The sequence below is a fragment of the Callospermophilus lateralis genome, chromosome 1 (assembly GCF_048772815.1).
Source record: "Callospermophilus lateralis isolate mCalLat2 chromosome 1, mCalLat2.hap1, whole genome shotgun sequence".
In the NCBI taxonomy this organism is placed as follows: domain Eukaryota; kingdom Metazoa; phylum Chordata; class Mammalia; order Rodentia; family Sciuridae; genus Callospermophilus; species Callospermophilus lateralis.
The window spans coordinates 207,339,874-207,363,717 of NC_135305.1; the positions used below are offsets into that span (position 1 = coordinate 207,339,874).

General features: G+C 55.0%; 1 protein-coding gene across 5 annotated transcripts; it reads left to right on the forward strand.

The window, feature by feature from the left end:
• The first annotated feature begins 3,333 nt into the window (after positions 1-3,333).
• On the forward strand, positions 3,334-23,519 carry Pth1r (parathyroid hormone 1 receptor). Of its 5 annotated transcripts, none has more exons than XM_076869868.2 (15): positions 3,395-3,477; positions 4,515-4,634; positions 14,667-14,769; positions 15,986-16,120; positions 17,615-17,725; positions 17,829-17,980; positions 18,105-18,199; positions 18,384-18,579; positions 18,948-19,101; positions 20,842-20,902; positions 21,265-21,331; positions 21,595-21,689; positions 22,281-22,422; positions 22,512-22,553; positions 23,032-23,519. In XM_076869868.2, exons 2-15 carry the CDS (start codon positions 4,560-4,562, stop codon positions 23,416-23,418), a joined length of 1,815 nt encoding a protein of 604 aa, XP_076725983.1. In that variant the 5' UTR covers positions 3,395-3,477; positions 4,515-4,559; the 3' UTR covers positions 23,419-23,519. The 5 variants fall into 5 exon arrangements, with proteins under 5 accessions (XP_076725966.1, XP_076725974.1, XP_076725992.1 ...); XM_076869885.2 differs by having other exon boundaries at positions 17,829-17,947; XM_076869851.2 differs by lacking the exon at positions 4,515-4,634 and having other exon boundaries at positions 3,334-3,477.
• Positions 23,520-23,844: the final 325 nt, after the last annotated feature.

Consider the following 23,844-nt stretch of genomic DNA (forward strand, 5'->3'; position numbering starts at 1 on the left):
TAAGTGGGGACCAAGAGAGCTCCAGGGGCCTGAGAACAGCTAAGAGAAGCAAGGTTGTGGTTCCCCACGGGGTGAGCATTTACACACCTGTGTCATGCCATGCAGCAGACAAGGTCTGCTCTTGTGGACACATGTCTGTAGGTCTGGTATGGTGACAGTGGGGGCCATGACCATGAGATCAGTCAGAGAGGAAGCCTATACCTCCAGCTGCTTTAGGAGTATTCCCTGACAGAATCTGCTGGTCCCTGTGCCCCATGCTCCCTCCCTTTGCTTTCCAGAGAGGTGGGAAATCCAGGCCCCTGCTGTAAGGGGAGGGGGCTGCCATCCAGCTGCTATGCAAGGCTCCAGTGATTCTGTCGAGTGGGGGGTGTTTATGAGCAGCTGAAATGGCTGTAAAAGTGGCACCTCGCTTCACTTATGGCCTGGCCATCCCCTCCCCTACTGGCCTCTTGCCTTGAAAATCTACCAGAGGGGCCTGGAACCCAAGAGAGGTCTGGGGTTGAGGCCTGGGTGAAGGCTCAGTCTGAGGTCAGGGTTCAACCAGGGGTTAGGGATCAGACTGGGATAAGGATTTGGTCTGGGGTCAGGGTTCATCATGGGCGTAAAGCCCAATCTGACAGCAAGGCTAATCTTAGGATACAAGTGACTTTGGGGCCAGGGTTGGGGTGAAGGATCAGAAGCGTGTGATGTCTCAGAAACAGATGTAGACCTTTTATCTCAGAGAGCTCCCAGTGAGGCCAGGCTGCAGCCCTCAGAGAGCTGAGACTCTGTCTTTCCTGTTCAAGTCTGGTGCCCACCCTGGCCCCAGGTCTGTATACCTTGGCCAGAGCCTTACTCACAGTGGCGGCTGGCTGAGAGGCCTGTCAGCCTGGGGCTGCTGTACTAGCAAGGGGTGGAGCCAAAGTCCAGCCCCTGCTCTAGTTCTGAGTTTTAGTGACTGCCATGGCTTTTCCTGCTAGGCCCCAGCTCAGGGATCATTGAGAGGGACTCAGACCCACTCCCCAGTCCTAGCCAGACTTTTCCACATCCCATTGAAACTGACCTGAAACTAACCAGAAACTGACCCTGGGGCCCTGCCTGTCAAAGAGGTTAAGGCTGGCTCTGCCAGGTGCTGGGGTGCTACCAGTTAATGTGTGACACCCCCACCCCCATGGTGGCAGTTTAACCAGAGGCCTGGGGGTGAATTAGTGGGTCAGCGGCCCCACACACAGCTGTGGAATGTCCAGCAGAGAACTCTGGGGTTAGGCTCATAAGTTAAGGCTAGGAAAATGTCCTTTAAGACTTAGAGCCCATCATGAGCTTTTCTGTAAGTCTGTCCACAGCCCACCCTGACCCTCCCAAGTGCAAACATTATTTGTTGCAAGTGTCAAGTTTCTGGTATTAGATCTGAGAAGGACTCAGCCCCATTACCCCCTAGGTTTACCTCTTGACCTTTCTGATCCCTCCATGAACGTTCTTTTGTTATTATCAAGGGAAGACAGTGGGAGGTCAGTGATCATAGAACCCTAAAACTCAGAGTCACTCAGACAGGGGCATAAAGCTGAGACCATCGAAACATAACTCTTAAGAACCATGAGTGTTCACTCTGGACACTTGGACCTTGGTCCCCAGTCCCAGGGAGCCCACACTCCAAAGGAGGCAGACAGGAAACCACAGCTCCCCAGCAATAGAGGATATGGAGACACAAGGAGGGAGGGTATCTACGGGTGAGGGGTATCAATGGGTGAGGAACAGGATCCTGGCAGAGGAAACAGTAAGGCAAAAGTGGATGAATGCAGGGAGAAGGCCAGAAGTCCAGTGGACAGTTACTGCTGGGGAGAGTCATCTTTGGAGGAAAATGTCTCAAACAGCAGAGTCCTTGAATGCCAGAACAAGACACTCTAGGGCAGTAGGTACAGAAGGGGGCTGCAGCCAAAGAGATGTTTTAGAAGATAACTGTGAGCCTGATCCTGGAGAGGGCTTGGCTGAGCTAGATTCTAGCAGCCTGAGGGCTTGGGCTGTAGGGCTCCTGTACATGGATAGGAGGGACCATCCCTGAGATGCAAAGCAGGTTTGGGGGCTCCCAGGAGCTCATTTCCAAAGAATAGCTATGGAGAGTACCTGATGCCACGCATCTTCAGTAAAAAGTTAAAAGGGCCCATTTTACAGATGAGGAAACAGGTCCAGACAACAGGACACAACAGTTGATAAATGGGCAAGAGTAGGCTGCCACTTGACCCATGATATTTTCCAGGGCACCATGTTTAGTTTAACTTCCTCCCGCACATTCCCAACCCCTTCCTCTGCCTGACCTTCCCCATCTGGTACCTAAGGAGGTGGTAGGCTTGGGGATCTCGGTCCCCTCCTCTTAAAACTCAGGGGTCCCTTTCCAAGCACAAAGCCCAGCCCCTTCTCACTATTCCCAACCTTCCCCATGTCGAGGGTCCTCAGCTGACTCCAGCGGGGTAGCAAACATTGGGGGGTGGGCAGAGGGAAGGGAAGGGAAATTTGAGGGTGGGTGTCTGGACTGAATCCCAGGTTTTGAAGCCTCAAGCCGCCTGGGCTGGGTGAGGCACGGAGGTGGAGAGGCCCAGCCACAGGCTGAATGGGTCCAGACTTGAAGAGGGCAGGAGAGATACCCGGCAGGGAGGGAGCAGGATGTAGGTTCCAGACCCCGGCAGGGACAGCAGCAGGTCTAGGGGCCGGCAGACCTACAGACGAGGACTGGGACCTAGGATGGAGAGAGGTGGGAGAGGCAAGGGTGGGGCGGGACCGGAGGGCGTCGGCGGCCAAGCCAGGCTTAGGGCTGTCGGCCGAGCAGCCTCCCCAGGGTCCCCGACCCAGCCAGAACCAGAGCCCCAAGAGCGCTTAGACAGCGCCGCGGCCGGAGGCGCGCAGAGTACTAGGCGGCCTCCCCAGGGGATCCTCTGGTGACGAGGGCCTGCTTTGAGGCTGAGGGTTCCTATTCAACAGCCCGGGCTGGGCGATCGGGGTGGGATGGGGAAACGTGCTTTCCCGAAGGAGAGAATGAAGCGGCCGCAGCGTCCCGAGCTGGGTTCTCAGGCCCTGATGTCAGCTGCCCAGACCCTGTCCCCCACCTCTCCGACAACGGTCATCCCGCCGCTGTACGACCCCGGGTCCGGCCTCCGGAGAAATGTCCCGGGGCAGAGGGCAGCTGGCTCCGCTCTGTCCCTCCGTACACCGCTTTGGAGGCGATGGAAGGGGTGGGGGAGGAGGCCCAGGGAAGGCGCGGGGGAGGGAAGAGGCGCCCGGGCCGCGAGGGAGGGGGAGCGGCAGACGCCGAGGCGAGGGACGCGCGGCGGGCGGCGGCTCCGAACAGCGGCCGGGCGGGGGGCGCTGGAGGCCAGGCCGGCCAGGGGGGATCCCGAGAGCTCCATGAAGTTCCCCCGGGGCCGCGGACGGGGCGCTGGCTTAGGGAGGCTGTCGGGGGAGCCCCGACACCCATGGCAAGGCGGGGGCCGCGGCGGCGCGCTCGGAGTAAGTCGGGGCCGGGGGCCGGAGCTCAGGGGAGGAGGCCGGAATTAGGCAGGGGTGACTGCCGGCCTGGCCAGATGGCCAGGCTGCTCTGTCTCGGAGTCGGTCGGCGGCGCCTCCACGGAGCCCGTTGGAGCCGCCAGCCCCGCGCCGCTCAGCTCGGTGGCTTTTTTGGAAACTTGCAAATGTTTTCGTAGAGAAAGAAGGGGGAGGGGAGGGAGCGAGCGAGGGAGTGACCGAAACAGAGCTTGGGGCCGCTGGAAGAACGGAGGCCAAGGCCGGGGGAGCTGGAGACGGACCGACAGACAGGCTGACAGAGCGTCGGGGCCGCAGGCGCGCTCTTGCCGCGCGGGCGCAGGCGGGACTCGGACAGAGGATGGGGAGGGGGTGCGCGAGGCGGCGGACTGGGGATGAGAATCTGAGGGTGCCGAAAGACCCAGGGGCCGGGAGCTGGAGGTCAGAACACCGGAGGGCTCAGTGTCGTTGCAAACTTGGGATCGTGTCCCCGAGCTGCACGCCCCGCGCTGCTCAAAACTCGGCCCCTGCCCCGCCCCAATTCCCCTACTGCAGACCGCCGCGGAGCTAAAAATAACAGCCCTGTTCGCCCCCTGCAGACCGCGACCCCGACCCCTCCCCCGCCCCTCCCCCACTGGGCGTGGGGCGAAGCCACAGCTCCCAGTTTCCCCAAAGGGAAAAAAAAGAAAGAAAGAAAGAAAGAAAAGGCGGCGCGGGAGGGGGACGAGGGGCGGGCCGGGGGCGGGGGGCCCGGCCATATGGATGTGATTTCTCCGCTCCGAGGCAGACGGGCCGCTCCGCAGCGCTCGGCGCCCGCCCGCCGCCCGCCGGCCTCAGGCTGCCGCCTCCTCCCTCCCTCCCTCCCTCCCTCTCTCCTTTGCGCTCGCTCACTCGCTCGCCCTTGGCGCATGGGCCCCGCGCCGGGCCCCGGGGCCTCGGGCCGCCCGGACGCCGGGGTCCCCTAGGCCGGGACGTGGGCGGGGCGGCCCGGCCTGACGCTGCTCTGCACCCCCAACCACCCCCAGGGCCCGCGGCGGCTGCCCCGAGGGACGCGGCCCTAGGCGGTGGCGATGGGGGCCGCCCGGATCGCACCCGGTCTGGCGCTGCTGCTCTGCTGCCCGGTGCTCAGCTCCGCATACGCACTGGTAAGTCCCTTGCTAGCCGCCCTCCAGGACAGGAGTCTAGGAGTTGCTCTGGTGTCGCTGGGGAGGGTCTGTAGCACCGAGACTTGGGTGCTTCCAGTATCCTTAACTTTGGATGGGGCTCGTCTCTGACCCAGGATCCTGGGTTCCTGTTCTCTCTGGAATGTCTGGACCGTGGGTTCCATATGCCTGAAGTCTCCCTATTTCTGAAGCCAGCGTTTGGGGTCCCGGGTCTGGAAATTTGTGGTTGGGGTTTCCCTATGAGCACACATTTTAGTTGTCTCCCTGGAAGGTGACAGTGTGATCCAGCAAAAAGCTCAGTGTGATCAGAGCTTTGGCTCTGGATGTGGAGCTCCACAGATTGCTTTGGGGGCCTGTTTCCTGCGAATTTTGCATGCAATCCTGGATAGCTGTGGATCTGAGGTCAGAATCACCCAAACAAGGGGTAGGATTTAGGGCCCTTCTCCAGCTCTCACTATCACACGCTTACACACAAGCACAAACACATGTCGAGCTTTACCCAGAGTGGAAGCTGTTTGCCCAGGGAGGTGGGTGTGGTGTGTCATGGAGGTTCACTAAAAGAGACTGGCTTCACCATACACTCCTGTAGGAGAAATTGTTTTAGGGGGACTCTGGTAAGTGAGGAGACCCCTGGGAAAATTCTGCATTCCCCTAAGAGTGGAGACCAGGAGACAGCTGGAGAGATTGGGGCTGGGGGGAGACCGACAGACAAAGGGGAGTGTGGATGAGAGCTCCCCAATGCAAGGGGGTTAGACAGACCCAGATCAGATACAAATAGGGAGACAGTCCAGGCAGACAGCCCACCCAAGACACTAAAGGGGATCACCACCTCATCCAGGGGCCAAACTCTGGGGCAATTTCCAGGGAAGGGGAAATGTTCCATCCCCTCACTCATATCCCCCAGCAGCCCCGTCCCAGGAGATCAGCCCATTTCTGAGGCAGCTGTAGGCTTGTGTGCCTGACTTTAAGGCCTCTGCTGCCCACTCCCACCAGCCCCCATCAGTGCCCAGGTCGGGGCATTTGCCTTCTCTTAGAGGCTAGAAGGCAGCAGTCTCCTCTGTCTGACTAGCAATGGCTCTGTACACAGGCATAGTACCTTGCAGGAGCTCTAAGATTCCTCCAGCTCTGCCTAATGCCTATGTGACCTTAGGCTATCCTTCTCCACTCCTCAATTGCCCCATCTGTAAAAAGAGGGCATGAAAGAAACATTCACCTAGCATTGCCCTAATCTGAGGTAGTTCTCAGCATTCCCCGTTTACTGGTGCTTATGTCCTCACAATATGGTTCTAGCAGACCCTCAAAGCCAAAGACTTTGCCCCATACAAGGATCTGTAGATTAGGAGACTGAGGTTAGGAGGGACTGAGCACCCTGGGCAGAGGTTCTCCAAGCACTGGCAAACACCAAGGGACAGAGCCATTTCCCCAACCTTCCCTCAGTGAGTTCTGTGCGTGCACGTATGCATGCACAGAGTTGACAGGGTAATGAGCGAGTATGTCCTGAGAGTACACCTGTGTGTTGGACAGAGCAGGGTCCTAAGGGATTCTGAGCATGGTCTTCATCTGAGTCTGTGGAATTGTGTGTATCTGTGTTCAGTGGCTGAAGCTGTGGCTCTGCACATGACTTGCAGAAGCACAGTTGTGTGTGTGTGTCATGGATACATGTGCACCCAGGTCTACTACTGTTTTCTTATTTGTGTTTAATAAATGCTTCTGTACTTTCTACTTGCCAGACGCTGTTCTAAGCACTTTACACATATTAACTATTTTAATCATCCCAATAACTCTCTGAGGAAAATACTATCCCTATTTTTTAACTAACCAAATTACACAACCACTGTGACCATTATTTATCTCATGCTAACTAAGTGCTAAGCCCTGTGCCTCTATATGTGTGGTGATAAGGGTCCCCAGGGCCCCATACTACTCTGTTGGGAAGCTGAAGTATATGCAAAGAATTTTCCTGGCTTTGCTGGACATAGCACATGCCTATAATCCCAGCAATTTGGGAAGCTTGAGGCAGGAGGATTGCAAGTTCAAGGCTAGCGCTGACAACTTAGTGAGATGAGACGGTGTCTCAAAACAAAAAAGGGCTTAGACCTGTCCCAAGACTGATGATAAGATAGAAGAGATGCCCATGGAGTCTTTCTGAGATATGGTTAGGGTATGAGTTTATTGGACCTGCGCTGATTCAGAGCATGGGAATGTGGTCCAAAATCCAGAGATGCAGCCTACCCACCCTCCACCAATGTCCTGTGGGCCCCCTGGGCTCAACCAGAGCCAACAAGAGGCTGGCAGCCTGCCAGCTCCCTCTCCTGAGCCTGGGGGCTACTGTTCCATCCAGATCTGTACTGGCTCCCCCAAACTCACCCACCTCAGTGTCACCCAGACCTGTATGCTACCTGCCTAGCCAGCAGCAAGGGCAAGCCCACTTCTCCAGTGATCTTGGTTAAGGGGCCAAAGAGCTTCCAATTGGGAGAATACTAACTGCAGCCATTCTCTATTGGTCCATCTTGTTCCTTACAAGGGAAAGTAGCAGGGGGTTAAGAGGACTGAAGTTTAGAGGAAGGGATGGGTCCATAGATTGTGAAAAGGAAGCAAAGGGTGGTCTTGCCTTTGGGGATGCCTCATCATAAGGACACTCTCAGCACACATGCATGCAGAGAAGAAACAGCAGTGGGAGAGGCACATGAGCAGCATGGGGTCAGGCTTTGAGTATGAAATGTGACTCCAGATAGGTAGAACTCAGGAGGGACTGGTGTGGCCTCACAGCCTAGGAGTTCAGGATCGCTCCCAATCTGCCCAAGGTACTTGCTTTAGACAAGAAAGAACCAAGATGTACTGAGCAATGACTGTCTCCATATTCTGAGCTAAAAACAGTCATGTATGTTCTCATTGCATCTGTCTGCCCAGCCATTTTACAGGAGAGGGCACTGAGCTTTACTAGTGGGTCTGGAAGAGGTGGGATTTGAACCCAGGTCTTCAGACTTCTGCACTGAGCTCCTTCCTACAAAGCAGGGAGAGAGCTGCTCCTGGCAGGAGATCCTCACTCCCTGCAAGAGCAGCTCATGAGTTTTCTTTCTTTTTCTCTTCCTTTATTTTTTTTAAATGAAATGCTTCTATTATTTTACTTTTAAAACATTTTATAACGAAGACATACATATGTTCTTTCTTATTATACAGATTAAATAAGAATCCTCCATTACCCCTTCTACAAAAATCATTTTTTTTTAATAGTGGGTGGGTGGGGAAGTCCTCCGTACCTCTTTCCCTGTGCTTCTAAACAATACCTCTTATGTACATATAAAGGAGAAAGCTTTGTCCTGTTGTTTTCTGTTTGGTTGATTGTTTTAAATAAATGGTATCAGTTTTTAGATAGGACTCTGTCATATGAATTTTACTACTTTAAGGTGTATCTTGAAGATCTTCAGTCAGAAAATATAAATCTATCTTTTTAAGTGCTGTAAAGTTTTCCAAAATGCAACATGCCTAGGAATGTTCATTTAGATTGTTTCTCTATAGTTGTTCTGTGTGCATGTGCAAACATGTGTCTGTGTGCATCAGATAGAGAGAAAGAGAGCGAGAGAGAGGTGTTCCTTTCCATGCAGAAAAGATCCTTGAAGTGCCCTCTTGGGTTCCTATGTGACTACTTCCCAGTGGGATATTTCTGGATTTCCTACTGTCTTTGCTGGGTCTGAGAACAAGCACATTTTTTTAATCTTAATGGGAATGGCCAAATTGCTCTCTGAAAAGCTTGTGCCAGTTTATAGTCACCAAGACAAGATGGGAGGGCCCCCTCCTTATACCCTCCGTCTCAGGATATTAGGAGGGTCTTTTGCTGCACCTCTACAATTTATTGGTATTCTGGGGATACCCCCCCCCAGGATAGAAATCAAACACAGCCAACAAAGATAGGGTTAATATGAATAATTTATTGCATTCAATCATATAATAAGGTAGTTACCCCTTAGGCAGAGTAGCCTTACGTCTGCATTTTGATAGGTGAAAGTGGTGTGTCTTGTCATTTTAATTTACTGATTGCCAGTGATTTTTGAACTCTCCACTTTTTTATTATTCATCTTCTTGGAGAGCTTGCTCAGAGCCATTACCCGCCTTTCTATGGGTTATTTATCCTGTTTGTATTGATTTGTTGGAGCTTTTTATATCACCTGCCCTTAAACATATGCTCTGCCTCCCCGCTCCCCGCTCCCCAGCTCCCAGAACTGCCTGTGGACAGAGCAGTAGGAGGGGGGCTGAGCCCTCCCAGGAACTTGGGTTTTCTTCGGAATGTTTTAATGAGGCGTCAAGCGGCCTCCCCCAGATTCCTGTTGTGGGCCTTCTGGGGACACTCCCTGGTCCAGCCACCACATCAGGAAAGCAGCTATTTTAGAGAGAGCCCCAGAAAATATAAAAGGTAGGGTGGGATTTTTTGCAGAAATTGTCTGCAGAATACCAGGTAACGAAGAGAGGATGCAAAGTTTTGCTTAAGTCCACCAAAGACATTGGCGACTTCCTGACCCTTAAGAATCCCAACCCTGTGGCTAGCCTTGTGCCCAAAGGTGGGATCCCATTCTGCTAACTAGGCTGGAGGAAGGCTAGGCCATACCATCCTCCTGAGCCTTGGTTCTCCAGGCCAGGTAGAGGCTGCCTGTGAAGATCCACCATATCCTAGCAGCCAACTCCACCATCCCAGGCTCCATTCCACTGCCTGCCCCAAAGGCGGCCACGTTGGCTGGCTGGGATAAGAGGCTGTCACAGTGCCTCCCCTCCCCAACCCCTCCCAGCCCCAAACACAGGCAGCCTGTTCAGGAAGGCCTGGAAAGGGGGAGGAAAAGTCAGCACTTGTCAGCAGTGTTGGGATGAGGAGTCCGTCCCAGCCTGCTTGGGCCAGCCAGACAGAGGGCAGCGAGGGAGCAATCCCTAGCCAGCTGGCATGGCAAACGTGGAGGGATGCCAGCACAGGTCCCAGTAGTGGACCTGGAGGAGGGGTGCAGGAAGGCCACGAGGTCACCAGAGAGTCTCCTATTAGCCAAGCTTTTCTCCTGACTGCTGGGACCATTAACCTCTTCGCCATTAACACTAGGCAGGACCCAACTGTCCTCTGCCCAATTAGAGTCCACCTCCACTGCTGAATTACCTCTGTAGAGTTTGCAAAAAGAGACTTACTTGATGCAGCAAAGGATGCAATCCGAAAGGAGTTTGGAAAGATGATATGATATTGTGGCTGGATATTTCCTCTTTTCTTTTCCTTCCTCCAGGACTGCTGCTTCAGTGTAAAGTGCACCTTAGCTCCTTTCCTGACCCTCCTCTTTCTGACTATTCTCTTGGCTTCAGTGTCTCAGTGTCGCCTTTTGTAAAATGGGATGTGGTGCAAGGTAACAGAGATATGAGTCTGTGTTTCCATCTCCAGGGGCAGTGGCAGGTGCCACCAGACAGAGAGGCCACATCCTACACCAGGCAGATCTTTTTCCAAGGGTGAGCAAGGAAGCAAAGCACCCTCTCCCAGGGGAGGGTGGGGGGCAGGCAGGCTGATCCAGGTAAGACGATTGACAGGACCCAAGAAGTCATCCTCAGGAGAACCGCAGGCAATAGAAAATAACCCTTGTCCAGAGGCAGCGTTGTCAGAGCTGAAGAAGAGTCCCATTTATTTCCTCCTTCATTTGTGTTTGGAGGGGGAGAATTATCGCATGCCTGATTCTCAGACAGCAAACGTGTAGAATTTAGCAGGTTGAGAGGAAGTGAGAAGAGTAGCCCTCCTTTGGATAATGGTGTGAACTGGGCTCTCTCTAACATCACAATCACCAGCCTCGACATGCTACCCACTGCCTTGACCTCCACCCGCTCTGCCACTATCACTGCCATCCCCAGCTCTGATGCCTTCCTCAGTAGGGTCTCCCTATGAGCTGAGTTGGAAGGAACAGCTTGCCCGTGGGCACAGAATGGATGTGAGGCTGGGTATTAGGAGAGGTGATAGTGAGCACGTCGCTGAAAAAGACAAAACACACCCTTGACCACATGTGCTCCATTGCTTGGACAGCAGCTTCTGTATTTGTAAATAATGGACCAACTTCCAGCCCCCACCTGTACCCTGCCTGAAACCTCATAAACACTGGCTGTCTTCCATCCTGTTCTGCCAGCTCAGGGCTAAGATTGGGTCATGTCACCCCTGCATGTTCACAAATTTTGTATATGCACATATGCACACAGAAGGCTCCATGCTGGAAGGCTGAATGGAGAAGATACCCTTCAGTGGGGAGCACTGAAGCTCAGCCCCATGATGGGGCGTCACCTCTCCCCTATTCCAAGACCATAGAGGGGGTAGGGAAGATGCAGAACCCCTGGTGCCAGGGCTGGGTGGCCCCATCAATGGTGAGTGTGGACTAAGTGACCCCTGGCAAAGACCCAGCCCCCAGTCTCTCAGTCCTTGCCCCTGAGACCGAAGATGTGCAGACTCTGGATCTAAGAGGCTGCAAGTCTGAGTCCTCCATACCTGGAGCTGAGCCAGCCAGCACTCTTCCAGTGGAAGGAGGTGACTGGGTAGGTGAAGGGAATGGCAGGCAGGGGGAATGCCAGGCTGAGAGGAGAGTCACCGTTGTCAGCATTTTCGCCCTCACCCCCAAGTGATAAGTCTACCTCAGGTAGGACAGAGGCAGAAGAGGCACCCTTCAAGGTCAAACTTGGGAGGGTCCGGAAGTGACTTTCAATCCTACTGTAAGTCCAGGGGGATCCAGAAATGCAGGCAATTATTGGGATGTTCTTATACCCCCAAAGCTAGCCAGGTGCACCTTATCTAGCACAATCTCCAATATTCCATGACCCCAGTTCTCCCTGAGACCTTACAACTAATGTGCCTGTTGTTGTGTCCCCCTGGACTCAGTTACCCACACAGTCACACCCATCACCCAGAGTCCCTGGCCTCAAGGTACCCATGTTGCCTGGGAGGGATGACTCTATGGTGCTGCTGGTAACAGTAGCAAGAATAGCAACCAGCTTTTTTGAGTCCTGCCCCTGCCCAGGCTTTCCATGAAGTACCTCATTTAATCCTCACCACTGCCCTATTATTATCCTGAATTTACAGGAAAGCTGAAGCATGGGGGTTAAGCAACTTTGCCAAAAACACACAGCTAGGTGATGGAGGAGATGGGATTTGAGCTCCACTGCTGGGGGCAGAATCTCCCCAGATGAGGGGAGGGTGTAGCTGGAAGGATGGGGTAGGGTGGGGACATTCTAGGCAGGGAACTGTGTTCCTCTCCCTGAGAAAGTGCTTCCTTGACCTGCATTGTTGCTGCAGTGACTGCTCTGCCTTGATTGGGTGAAAGAGAAATGGGTCCTAAAGCTCAGAGAGGCCAGGGGCAGTTTAGGGGCCCTGGGGTGTGAAAATGCACACCCTTCCCTCTCCTGGACACAAGACTCTTGAAAAGGAACCATGTGGCCTGCTGGCCGTGGAGAGGGTGGAGCTGAAGCAGCAGGTGGATGTTGAGCAGACCCTTGAGCCTGCGAGAAGGTGCATTGATCAGTTAATGGTCATCAGTCTGCCAAACAGTTGGCCAGTTTTCACCCCATGATTGCCTTCCCCTAGGCTAGGCCACCATCTGTAATCCCCAGTCACCTTGGTGGGCTTGTCACTTTGCTGAGAGGCTGGTGTGTCAGCAAGTCCTCAAGAACTGATGGGAGCTTTGGTCAGCTGCTCAGGTGCTCCATTAACCAGGAAACCGTGGGGCATTCTCTGCTTGTCTTAGTTGGCAGAAGGGGAAGGGATAGCAAAAAGATGGACATGGGAAGGGAATGAGGACATGAGGATGGCAAAGGTGGAATGGACAATAGGTGTGGACAGGAGGTAATGTTGTAAAGTTGGTGATGGTGTAGTCTTTGGTGGTACTAGCAGTGTTGGTGATGAGGTAGATGGTGCTCATGGTAGAGGTGGTAGTGATAGTGCTGGTGGATATGGTGATGCAGGGATACCAGTTGATGTACTGATGGTGGTAGTGGAGGTTACATCAATAGTAGTACTAGTATTCATGGTGGTAATGGTGCTGCCAGTGGTGTTGGTGGTGGTGGTGATGGGGAAGGTGGATATCGATGGAGATATTATTAGGAATGATCAAAATGGTAGCAAATGAGTACTGTAACAAGGATCAGAACTTTCAGCAGTCTGAATTCTCAATATCAGAGGCACAAGGAGTGTTTCAGGTTAGTCTCAAATCCCCTGGATCCTGGCAAGTCCCATCACCTTGCCCCGGTCTGTTCAACCATGACTGTAGTGGGCAGAGCAGGGAGGATAGAGAAGTTGTGAGGCCAGCAGCCAGCACAGGGGAATCTGCTCCGGCCCTTCCTGGGGGCCCATGAGCATTGGGTCCGCATAAGATCTGAGTGTCTCCTTCAAACTCCAAAGACATGAAGAAGCCGAGACATGAATATTAAAGAACAGTCCACACGTGGACCTTGCCCACAAACACATGTACACATGCATGTTCCAGACACTTCAGACCACTCCCAAATTGACATGCTGGGCAATCCCCACGTGAGAACTCACAGAAAGGAGCCTCATACCGGCCAGACAGCATGTGTGCGGCCACTTCCATGCGCACACGCTCCTACACTAAGTGAAACCAGCAGAGCCCGAGCCCTGTGGAGCCAATTGGAGACTCCTTGGCCTGGAAGCTCTCGCTGCTGCCGCCAAGAGACGCGGTCAATTAACTTCTCCCTGCAGCCAGGCTCCCTGACCCGGCCCGCCGCCCCCATCGGCTGAGCTCGCCCCTTCCAAGTCCCTTTCCCAGCCCGCCTCCTTCCTTCCCGGGCTCCTGGTTCTCCCGCCCGCACCCCTCTGCTCACACTGAGGGATCGGCCCGCTGTGAAGTGTGTGAGGGGCTGCAGCTCGGCAGGCTGAAGCTGTGCTCTGTAGAGTCTAAAGGGACATAGCTTTTTGGGGGGGTGGGGGTGGAGAGGAAAGGCCCTCAGTGGTCATGACCCTGCCCTGATGCCCTGTGGTCTGAGGGGATGGGTCCCAAACTTGGAGCTGGGATGTCCAAGGGCATCCTGACCCCATCTCTGGGGCAGTGGTCTCAGGGGATGCATTAACCCCTGTGAGTCACACTCATGGGAATGCTGGGCTGCTCCTGGGCATGCTGGGCTCACCCTCTGAATCTCTTCCTCCCAAATCAGAGAGCGGAAGTTCAGACCCTCCCACCAGGTACCTGCCCCAGGTGCAACCCACCCTACTCCTGGATGTTCCCTTTTCCTTCCTTAAAATCATGCCAGTGAGTTCCAGTGGGTGTGCAAGTGGAGGGAAGGGAAAGAAGAACATTCCAGAAGAGAGGTCAGCAACAGCAACATCCTGTGTCCATCTTAAAACACAGGGACAGCTTGATGAAGGGAGCTTCCACAGGATGAAGGGGACTCACACAATGTGGCAGTCCTGCACAGGCCGCTTGCCAACAATTCCTCCATCTTCTCCCTCTTGAGACCCTAAGCATGGAGGGGGGAGGGCTCTCAGCCTTCACTGGGGAAAGAGTACTAACTGGGATGCTGGGCCAGGATGGAAACTGGTGACTCCCAAGGTCTCCCAGAGCCTCAGAACTTGAAGGAATCCAAGCTAGGGTTGTCTCATCAGAGTTCACACTCCTTATCCAACCCTCCCCACCCCCAGTCCCTGTTCAGATCCCAGAAGGCCATCAGGTCCTATGAGGATCCATCCTGGGACATTCCATCCATTCCCATGCTCCCAGGGGAATGGATGGGACAGATTTTCAGTGGATGCAGCCTGCAGGGTTACTGGTGGACAGGCAGGGGATAGCCCTCACCCTTTCCCTCTGATGGGGCAATCCCCAGCCCTCAGAGCTCCCGCTTTCCATCTGTAAAATGGAAGCTACATAAACCAGATTTCCCACAAGTGCCAGGCTTTCCACATTCCTTCTAGAGCGAGGACCTTTGGAAAGGGGAACCCTCTGGAGGGAGGGATGGCCCTGGACCTGCTGCTGCCCAGCAGTACTACCTGTCATCTGACCCTTGGGTTGGCAGGTGGACGCGGATGACGTCTTCACCAAAGAGGAACAGATCTTCCTGCTGCACCGTGCCCAGGCTCAGTGTGATAAGCTGCTCAAGGAAGTCCTGCGGACTGCAGGTGGGGATAGGGCTGCATGAAGATGGGGGCCAAGGATGCAGAGGTGATGACAGGGTCGAAGGTGTTGGGCAGGGGTAAGCCCTGTGAAAGTCAGCAGACCAAAGTGAGGACCAGAAATGGAGTGGGTCAGGCCCAGGTTAAGTCAGCAAGCTCAGGAGGTCCTCAGCTTGTCAGAAGTCCTGAGCTCCAGTCCCCATGCTGCCCTGCCAGCCCTCAGACCTGCAGGCATCCTTGCCCCACACACATTCCTTCAAAAAGAAGGGGTGAAAAGAGCCTTTGGCAGGATGGACCCAGAATTTCATGGGCCTCCTCTTTCAGGTTGTGGTAGGGTGTTGTGAAGGCAGTCTAAGGACAGATTGCCCCTGGGGGGGCGTTGATCTGCTCAGGCAAGCCAGGATCAGAGTTCTGGCTAGCGTACCAGTTCTCAGTAGGGTGGGCTGGGATGCTTCCTGAAGGGAAAAGCTATCCAAGCCAAGTCCAGAAGGATGGGTAGGTCTTTGAAAGAGGCCACCCGAGCAGAGAGCAAGACAGAGGACCCCAGGGTGGGGAGAACTGAGGGTCCATGGGACCAAATGGGAAGGGGACAGAGAGATAGGGGTGAGTATCTATGACTCAGCCAGCTAAGGTCGTTGGCTGGGTAGAGGGCATCTGATCTGGGTAGGTAAGCTGCAAACTCCTCATTCAAATATCCTAGGGCATAGGATGGGGGAGAGGGATTTGTTTGCCCATTCCTGACAAACTGCACCCCTTGCTTGTGTCCTCCTCACCACCAGCCTCCCCCCCTGCACAGCATTTTTGCCCCGATTTTGACTTCATTTTCCCCAAGTACAGGATTTCCCCTCCAACCCCACAGGGGTTCTACTTTCACCGTGCGCCCCCTGGTGGCCCCTTTGTTCCTGGGTGGCTCTGACTCCTGCCTGCCTTTGACTCCTGGGTAGGAGGTTACCACCTCTGCTCCTTGTGATCCCACGTGGCATTCACTCCCATTTGAACCCTTGCTGACCAGCTCTCTGTCCTCATTTCTTCTCCACCTGACAAATACTTTGCAGTTTATGAAAGATTTCCTTGCCCTTGTCTCAGATCTCTTAAGAATTTGGGTATCAGTAGACTAGGGAGGGGACAGCACCTATTGTACAATGGGCGACCTGAGGCAGGGGGTACCCAAAATCTGCTGTTGGAGCACAGTTAACAGCTGTAATGACCCTGGTTTCTCCAGCCAACATAATGGAATCAGATAAGGGATGGACATCCGCATCCACATCAGGGAAGCCCAGGAAAGAGAAGGCATCTGAGAAGCTCTACCCTGAGTCCAAGGAGGACAAGGAGGTGGCCACTGGCAGTAGGCGCCGAGGTATGTCTGTGCTCCTATGCATCCTCCTGACATCGGCTTGGTCCCATCTGCCCTGCTGCTCTGCCCCTTCCATGTGAGTTCATGTGGAAAATAAGAGGCCCAGCTCCCTCCCCAGGAAAACAGGGCAGAAGGTGTATGGAGATGGACCAGGGGACAGCATGAGGAGCAGGCAGCTGAGCTGGGGGGACTCAGGACCCAGGGAGATGTGCATGGCAAAGGACTCATCCAACCCCACCCCAAGACTGGACCCAAGGCTGCAGCCCCACTCAGGGAGTGAAAGAGAAAAGGTGGAGAATCCTAGGAGATTAGAGAGGCAGGGAGAGAGAAAGACCAGGAGGCAAGAACAAAGGTCTAGGAGTCCATGTGAAGATACAGGGACATACATACTGGGGAGGGCCAGAAAACAGAGCAAGAGAGTAGAGCAGCCTCCGAGGCATGAGGCAGAGACAGTGGGAGAAGGAGGGGAGAAAAGAGGGAGGGAGAAGCAGGGCTGTGTAGTCCCTTAGGGAGGTGAGGAGAGACAAACACAGAGCCCAGGCTGTGGCCACAGGGCCAGTTAGAACCGGCCGGGTGGGCAGTGGATTCCAGATGGGCCACATCTGGGAGCCTGTGGTCACCCTGTGGCTCCCCTGGGACCAGAGGGAATTGTGGGCCTGGCTGGGTGGGGCTGGGAATATGGCGCCCAGGACAGAGAGCCTTTCACCAAGTTGGGCGGGTCCAGCCGTCAAGGCAGTCTTCCAGGGAGGCTAGAGAGTCCTGTGGTTGGAGCTCTACAGGGGGAGAGAAGGAGGCTGTGAGCTGGGTGTGGAATGTGGAAGATCCACAGGCTGCAGACCCTCCACGGTCACTTAGCATCTCAGTAGTGAGACCAAGACTCCAAAATAGGACATGTCACCTTGCTTCAAATCTCACCATTAATACTTGGATTTGGTAGATCGTGGCCCCTCATGGGTGTCTCATAGCAGACACTTGGGGTGGACATAGATGATGGTAGAAGCATGGACTGATATGGTCAACCCTAACTTCCCAATAAGAAAACGGAAATGTAGAGAATGGAGACACCTGCGTGAGGTCGGTAATACTTAAGAAGTTTAGCTGGCACTAGAAAGAAGACTTCCTTCCTTCTGTCCATGGTCCCTGGCAAAAGGTCACATAATGAGCCTACCAGCTGAGGGAAAGTTAGTCTGAGAACTGCCCTTCTTCAGGTGTGTCATATGACCTCAGCAAGTCACCCATTTCTCTTGGCCTTTTCCAGACCATCTGGAAAATGGGGCCAGTGTCAGCACCTGCATCATAGGGCTGTAGTAAATTCTGAGGCGAGGTGAATTTAGGGTACAGCAAGAAGACTCCATATATTCTCTCCAGAATGTTCCAAGTCTGAAGTTTCTGGTCCTGGGGCACATTTGTCCTGGTGGGAACCAACAATATGTGTATTCATCTCCTTGGGTTTTAACCTTAGTGTTCCCTACCCTGTCTGTCTGTCTCTGGGTACAGGGCGCCCCTGCCTGCCTGAGTGGGACTACATCGTATGCTGGCCCCTGGGGGCACCAGGTGAGGTGGTAGCCGTGCCTTGTCCCGACTACATTTATGACTTCAATCACAAAGGTAAGGCTGGCTAGGGATGTGGACCACAGGGATATCAGGGCTTGGAGCTCAGGGCCTTATTGGCTCTAGACCTCTCTGCCCTGACCTTTTCGCGGACCCACAGGCCATGCCTACAGGCGCTGCGACCGAAATGGGAGCTGGGAAGTGGTGCCTGGGCATAATCGAACATGGGCCAACTATAGCGAGTGCCTCAAGTTCATGACCAATGAGACTCGAGAGCGGGTGCGAATCTTCCCCCTGACCAACTTGACACCAGTAAGGCCGCCCCGGCCCCACTGGTGACCCCTGACCTCACCCCGACGCCTGACCTTGACTCCTCCAGCAATTTTTACCCTCCTCTCACCCTGAGCCCCCTTTCTCTCTCTCCCCACCTGCACAGGAGGTATTTGACCGCCTGGGCATGATCTACACCGTGGGCTACTCCATGTCCCTGGCCTCCCTCACCGTGGCTGTGCTCATCCTGGCCTACTTTAGGTGGGCGGGGCGACGGCGTGGGCGTGGTCCAGGGTGGGGCCGGGCTTCGGGGATCTGCGTCTGCCTCATCCCTCTCATCTCACGCCTCCGCTGGGGATGTCCCTACCTACCTCGCACCGCCCAGCTTTCTCCCTCCACCGTGCATCCCTGTGCCCCCACCCACGGTGATGTCGCACGCCCGCAGGCGACTGCACTGCACACGCAACTACATCCATATGCACATGTTCCTGTCCTTCATGCTGCGCGCTGCGAGCATCTTCGTCAAGGACGCAGTGCTCTACTCTGGCTTCACGCTCGACGAGGCCGAGCGCCTCACCGAGGAAGAGCTGCACATCATCGCCCAGGCGCCCCCGCCGCCCGCCGCCGCGGCCGTCGGCTACGTGAGTGCCCCGTGAGGCCCACGCCCGCGCCGCCACTGGCTTCATGGGAGCCCGCCCTGCCCGGCCCTTTCCTAGCTGCCACCCCTAGCATTGGGTCATTCAAACCCACTTCACAGGGACCCTCGCGCCACTCAGTTCCGCTTCCAGCCCTATCGCCAAGGGCCTCGAGTGCCCCTCTGGCCTCGGCCCAGGACACCAGCTACTCCATCTTGTCACCCTTACCCCAGCTGCACCCTGCCCCTTCCTGGCTTGCTTGGCTGTATCACTTGTCCCGCGCACCAGCCCTGCTCCTGCTCTCCCTTCCCAAGCCCCAGCCCAGCCCTGACTTCCCTGATGCAGGGTCTGGCTAATACCAGCTGGTCTCCTAGGCGGGCTGCCGGGTGGCTGTGACCTTCTTCCTTTACTTCCTGGCCACCAACTACTACTGGATTCTGGTGGAGGGGCTGTACCTGCACAGCCTCATCTTCATGGCCTTCTTCTCAGAGAAGAAGTACCTGTGGGGCTTCACGGTCTTCGGCTGGGGTACGCAGGGCAGGCCAGGGCCGGTGGGCAGGGTGAGAGGGCACCACAGAGGGTAAGGCACCCACACAGCATGTCCTGTCCCTGATGGGGGCAGTAGGTGGGAGCCCTGCCAACCCTTCTATGACTGACCCCATTCCAGGCTCAGGGAACAGAACTGGACAGGGGTCAGAGTTCATCTAGTGTTGGCTTACCTTGGGTCAGATTTACCTGGGTTTGAGGCTCAGCCCAGAAGAGGGGGAAGGGGAACTCTCAAGTCAAGATTTAGTTTATAGTAGTGGCTCAATTCTGTAATCCCAGCTACTCCAGAAGTTGAAGCAGGAAAATTGCAAGTTCCGGACCAGCCTGGGCAATTTAGCAAGACTATATCTCAAAATAAAACCAAAAGGGTTGTGAATATTGCTCAGTGGCAGAGCACTTGTTTGCCTCATGGGTATAAGACCCAAGGTCCAATCTCCAGTATTGGGGGATTAAAAAAAAAAAAAAGATTTGGCTTGGGATCAGAGTAGGATCTTGGATCAGAGGTCAGCATGGGGCTCAAGTTGGAGTCTGGAGCCTCCTTCTACCCTGAGCCTGGTGGTCAGGGCCAGCATTTGTTACCCTGCCAGATTCTCTCACCAGGAGGTGGGGTCCATGATCCAGAGCCACAGACCCAACAGCTGAGCATCAACACCTGGGCTTCAGCAGCCCCTGCACAAAACAAGACTCTGAGTGAGACTCTGCACTCCTCCCAGCCCCCCACAGGCTCTGGGATCTGGTTACCGATAATTATCCATTATTGTTGGCAGCTCCAGAGCTTGGCTGGGCTCCGGGGCGACTGGCCAGACTGCAGAGGGGTGGGCCGGGTGGCTGGAGCCCTCCCCACACTCAGCACCCAGAGGCTGTCAGGTCAATAGACACAGTCTCCCTGCTCCTTGGCACACATTCTACCCCTGACCTCACCATGGTAAGCCCCTGAGCTGGGGAGACCTGGGTCTGGTCTCAGGAACTGGAACAGGCTCTGAGATAGGAGGTGTGTAGGTGAGCTGTAAACACCTGGATTAAGGAGCACACAGAACCCTGCAACCTAGGAATGTCACAGCTTTTTCTTACTATAAACCCAGGTCGTGTCCTATCCCTTTAAGGGTGCATCAGGCCTAGAATCAAGTTGAGGGAGGAGGGATCAGGCTCCTTGTCCAGAGGCGAAGTTCCCTCAGAGCTTCCTTTGTCATCTGAGCTGACCGAGACCAGGACATCTGGAGGCTCTCCTGTGGCCTCTGCCTAGCCTGGAGGTCAACTCTTAGCCCATCCAACCTCATCCATGACAGCTAGGACCTCACAAACCAGGTTGGGAGGGTCAGGAGTTCTGTCCTAGGTGTTGGGACAGAAAAATATTGGTCACAATCTCCCTCTCTATGGGAGCTCCAAGCCTAGAGCCATGTGCTTCAAGGGATGGCAAAAAATAATGGGCTAGGCATGGATAAGCTGGTCGTACCTTATCATTTCACCATGTGCCCACCAGGCCTGCACAGGTACAAGTAGGAGACTCAGAACCAAGATGGGGCAGAGGGCCGAGCTGGGTCCTGAGGGTTGGAGCCCCAAGGGGAGGCTGTTAGGGCAGCAGGTGCTGGAGTGTGGCTCTGTCATCAAGCAGCCTTTGTGCCTAGGGTGAGGGGTCAGGACAGCAAGGAAGTAAGCTGGGGGTCATGAGGGCTGAGGGCCCCATCCACAGCCCCTCACACAGTGCCACCTCTGTGCCCACAGGTTTGCCTGCCGTCTTCGTGGCTGTATGGGTTGGTGTCAGAGCTACCCTGGCCAACACTGGGTAGGTTCGGCTGGATACAGGGGCCAGGGGTGCTGACACAGGCCAGGAAACACCCCTGGTTCCCTCCTCCTCCTCTGCAAAGCATACAAGGAGTCCTCCTGAACCCTGACCCTAAGTGGCCCCAGCTTTAGTTCTCAGACCACTTCCAGCCAGGAATCCCCCAGGCTCACAAGAGATTACTTCCAAAGAGGCCTATAAAAGTGGCTTCAGGCCTAGCCTCATGCAATACCCCTGTCCTGTGCCCTTGACAGTTGGTATCAGAATAAGCCAACCCTGAAGCCTTGCAACCTAGGAACCTGTCATCAAGCAGGTTGAGAATGGGTGCAGGAGGGACTAGGGGCTAATGCCTCAACTTTCTTCAGGTGCTGGGACTTGAGCTCTGGACACAAGAAGTGGATCATCCAGGTGCCCATCCTGGCCTCTGTAGTGGTGAGCAGGGATGGGTGGTATTGTGGGCACTGTCCCCAGTGACCAACCTCTGACAGGGACATATGGAGGCTTCCTTGGACTCAGAGACCTGAGCCCCAAAGGCCTGAGGACCAGCTGATCCCTACTCCAGTCGAGATGGGAAAACTGAGGGCCCAAAGAGCCACCTACAGATGCAGTGGCAGAGCAGAGCTTGTGGCAGGGCCGTGGGTCCTTGCCCCACTGCTAGGGTGCAGTCTCCAGATGCAGCTCCCTCCCTCCCACAGCTCAACTTCATCCTCTTCATCAACATCATCCGGGTGCTTGCCACAAAGTTGCGGGAGACCAATGCTGGCCGGTGTGACACACGGCAGCAATACCGGTGAGCCTTGCCCACTACATGGGGTGGAGTTTAGGGTCTGTTTATACAAGGAAAGTCAGAGACCCTGTGAAGGAGCCTGTTTCAAGGGAAGGATCGAGCTCCTGACCCCCTGGCTGACCCCACCCACTGTCCCACCCCAGGCCCTGGCCTGCCTAGCAGTGATGGGTCCCGCCCTGCCAGATCCCGCTTGGTAGCTGGGCTCTGTGAGCATCAGACAAACCCAGACCTCCCTTCGAAGAGTATGTTGCAGGGAGCTCAAGGGCCCAATGGGCAGTGGTTGGCCCCAAGAGGACAGCAGTTTACTTGAAGCTTGAAGCCTGGACTGGGGATGGGAGTGAGTCCATGCCAGCAGAGGGACCAGAACTTGCAAAGGGTCCCGAAACAGGGAACTCTAGAACACCTTTCAGAACCAAGGAGCCCTAGTAACACGGCCTCCTGACGGTAGCCATCCCGAGTGAATTGTGTGGGTCTCCCACAGTGGCCAGAGCCTTGGGCCCCTTGGTAGCTTCTAGGGCCTGACTGGCAGAGCGGGGGTGGCAGTGCTTCCTGAGGGGAAGGGTCGTGACCTGACCTTCCTTGTCCTCCTGCCAGGAAACTGCTCAAGTCCACCCTGGTGCTCATGCCACTGTTTGGCGTGCACTACACTGTCTTCATGGCCTTGCCTTACACGGAGGTCTCCGGGACGCTCTGGCAAATCCAGATGCACTACGAGATGCTCTTCAACTCCTTCCAGGTGTGCAGCCCTACCCAAGGCCCATGGGGGAGGGAAGAGGCCTGGTGGGGGAGGGAGGTGGCCCTGATCCCACACTCTTCTCCCCACAGGGATTTTTTGTCGCCATCATATACTGTTTCTGCAATGGTGAGGTAAGCAGGAGGCAGCGCTGGGGCAGGGCAGGGCAGGGCGATGGGGAGCGCTCGGGGTTTCCTCAAGTCTCAGCCCCCCAGTCTTGTGCACTTCTTCTTTGATCCTCTCAGAGCTTCCCTGAGAACATTCTGAAGGCAGAGAGGTCTTTTCAGATGATTCAGGCGTAGAATATGCTAGGATTTGTGGGTTTGGGGATTTCTGCTACAGCCAAATGTCTTCCCAGCCCCACGGGTGAATTCACTGTAACAGAAGGGCACAGTCACGTTTGGGGCCATTTGATCCCTGTGGACTCTGGGTGTGCTAGTCAGCTGCAGTCAAGCCATGTTCTGAGGATGGTGGGATTTGATTTGGCCTTGGAATTTTCTAGTAGTCCCCTGTTCATTCGGTGCTGGCTGGGTGTTACAGAGGCAGGGACAGGGGGACATGTATCAAAGGGCTTAAGGGCACACCTAATTGACACCTTTCTACTGCCCAAAGGTACAGGCTGAGATCAAGAAATCTTGGAGCCGCTGGACACTGGCACTGGACTTCAAACGCAAGGCACGCAGCGGGAGCAGCAGCTACAGCTACGGTCCGATGGTGTCTCACACCAGTGTGACCAACGTAGGTCCCCGCACAGGACTCGGTCTGCCCCTCAGTCCCCGCCTGCTACCTGCCGCCACCACCAATGGCCACTCCCAGCTGCCTGGCCATGCCAAGCCAGGGGCCCCAGTCCTCGAGACCCTCGATACCACACCAACTGTCACGGCAGCTCCCAAGGAGGACGGATTCCTCAATGGCTCCTGCTCAGGCCTGGACGAGGAGGCCTCTGGGCCTGAGCGGCCACCCCCACTGCTACAGGAGGAGTGGGAGACAGTTATGTGACTGGGCACCAGGGCTTGGACCTGTGGACATGGGTGGATGGACAGATGGACCAAGAGAACAGTGGTTGGATGGTTGCCCATTCAGGGCTAGGCCAGGAGGAAAATACGGGGAAAAAGGTAAAAAAAAAAAAAAAAAAAAAAAAAAAGGAAAAGGAAGAGGTGTGTGGCTTCCTGTGGCCTGAACTAGTGATTCACTCCAAGAGGGAGGGGGCTGGGAGCCATGGGGAAATACTGGGGGCACTCACTCCCAGAGTAGGGGAAAGGCAAGAAACCCCAAATGGTCCTTGAGTCTCATCACCTGAGGAGGAGGAAGGACCTGAAGACACTTCTCTCAAGGACCAGAAAGGCTCAAGTTTTCAGGGACCACACACAGCACAGCTGGACCTGTGTAGGAATGGGCTGAGCCTTCCCCTGACATTGTTGCCAC